Source organism: Otolemur garnettii, unplaced genomic scaffold (assembly GCF_000181295.1).
Source record: "Otolemur garnettii isolate 467f Iridium unplaced genomic scaffold, OtoGar3 scaffold00018, whole genome shotgun sequence".
Taxonomy (NCBI): domain Eukaryota; kingdom Metazoa; phylum Chordata; class Mammalia; order Primates; family Galagidae; genus Otolemur; species Otolemur garnettii.
Genome location: NW_003852413.1, coordinates 22,797,940 through 22,798,592, shown reverse-complemented (window position 1 = coordinate 22,798,592; position 653 = coordinate 22,797,940). Strand labels below are relative to the sequence as shown.

Genomic DNA, 653 nt, shown 5'->3' with positions numbered 1-653 from the left:
CATGGTCTCCTTCTCTCTGCCATTGAAGGAGCCCTCGCAGAACCAGTTGCAGTTGCCCACGTTGGCGGGGATGTTGCAGGCCCCGGGCAGGGTGCAGCCATGGCAGCTGGGGGGCACGCAGGGTCGGGAGGAGCAGCTGGTGCGGCAGCCGAGGCTGGGCAGGACGCAGGAGTAAGACATGGTGCTGGGAGGGAACGAGTGCCGGGCTGAAGACAGAGTCGGGTTCTCCAAGCCTCAGAGCTGTGGGTGTCCGTCCTCGGTTGAGCATTTATACCCCCTGCAGAGGGTGTGGACAGGTGAGGCAACCCCCTCCTTTTTTTTTTTTTTTCTTATTTGTTGATTATCAAAAGCCCTTCCCCTCCATTTGTTATGTGTCTGCTCAGAAGAGTCCCTCCCCTCATAAAAGACTCCACTTGGGCTTCTCGCTAAGTCAGGACTCCTTCCCTGCTGCGTGTCATGACGTAAGAGCTTCACGGTGTGGCTTCAAAGAGCTGGACTCATGAAAGCCCCGGCCTCATTAATGGGGTGTGGCACCCCAAGGGACAGTACTGCTGCTCTGCGTCCTGGCTGGAGAACCCCAACGCCTTGGGGGGCCACTGGCAATCCTTGATGAAATGGGGACGCACTGCTTTTACCCGTGTATCTTCTGCTAC

At 57.4% G+C, this 653-nt stretch overlaps 1 protein-coding gene across 1 annotated transcript in view; it reads right to left on the bottom strand.

The window, feature by feature from the left end:
- LOC100966107 (keratin, type I cuticular Ha3-I) overlaps positions 1-183 on the bottom strand; it is a 4,734-nt gene extending 4,551 nt beyond the window's left edge. Inside the window, exon 1 of the mRNA XM_023511139.1 lies at positions 1-183. Within this exon, the coding sequence (XP_023366907.1) occupies positions 1-180 (180 nt within the window). The 5' untranslated portion in view covers positions 181-183.
- Between the last annotated feature and the right edge of the window lie 470 nt (positions 184-653).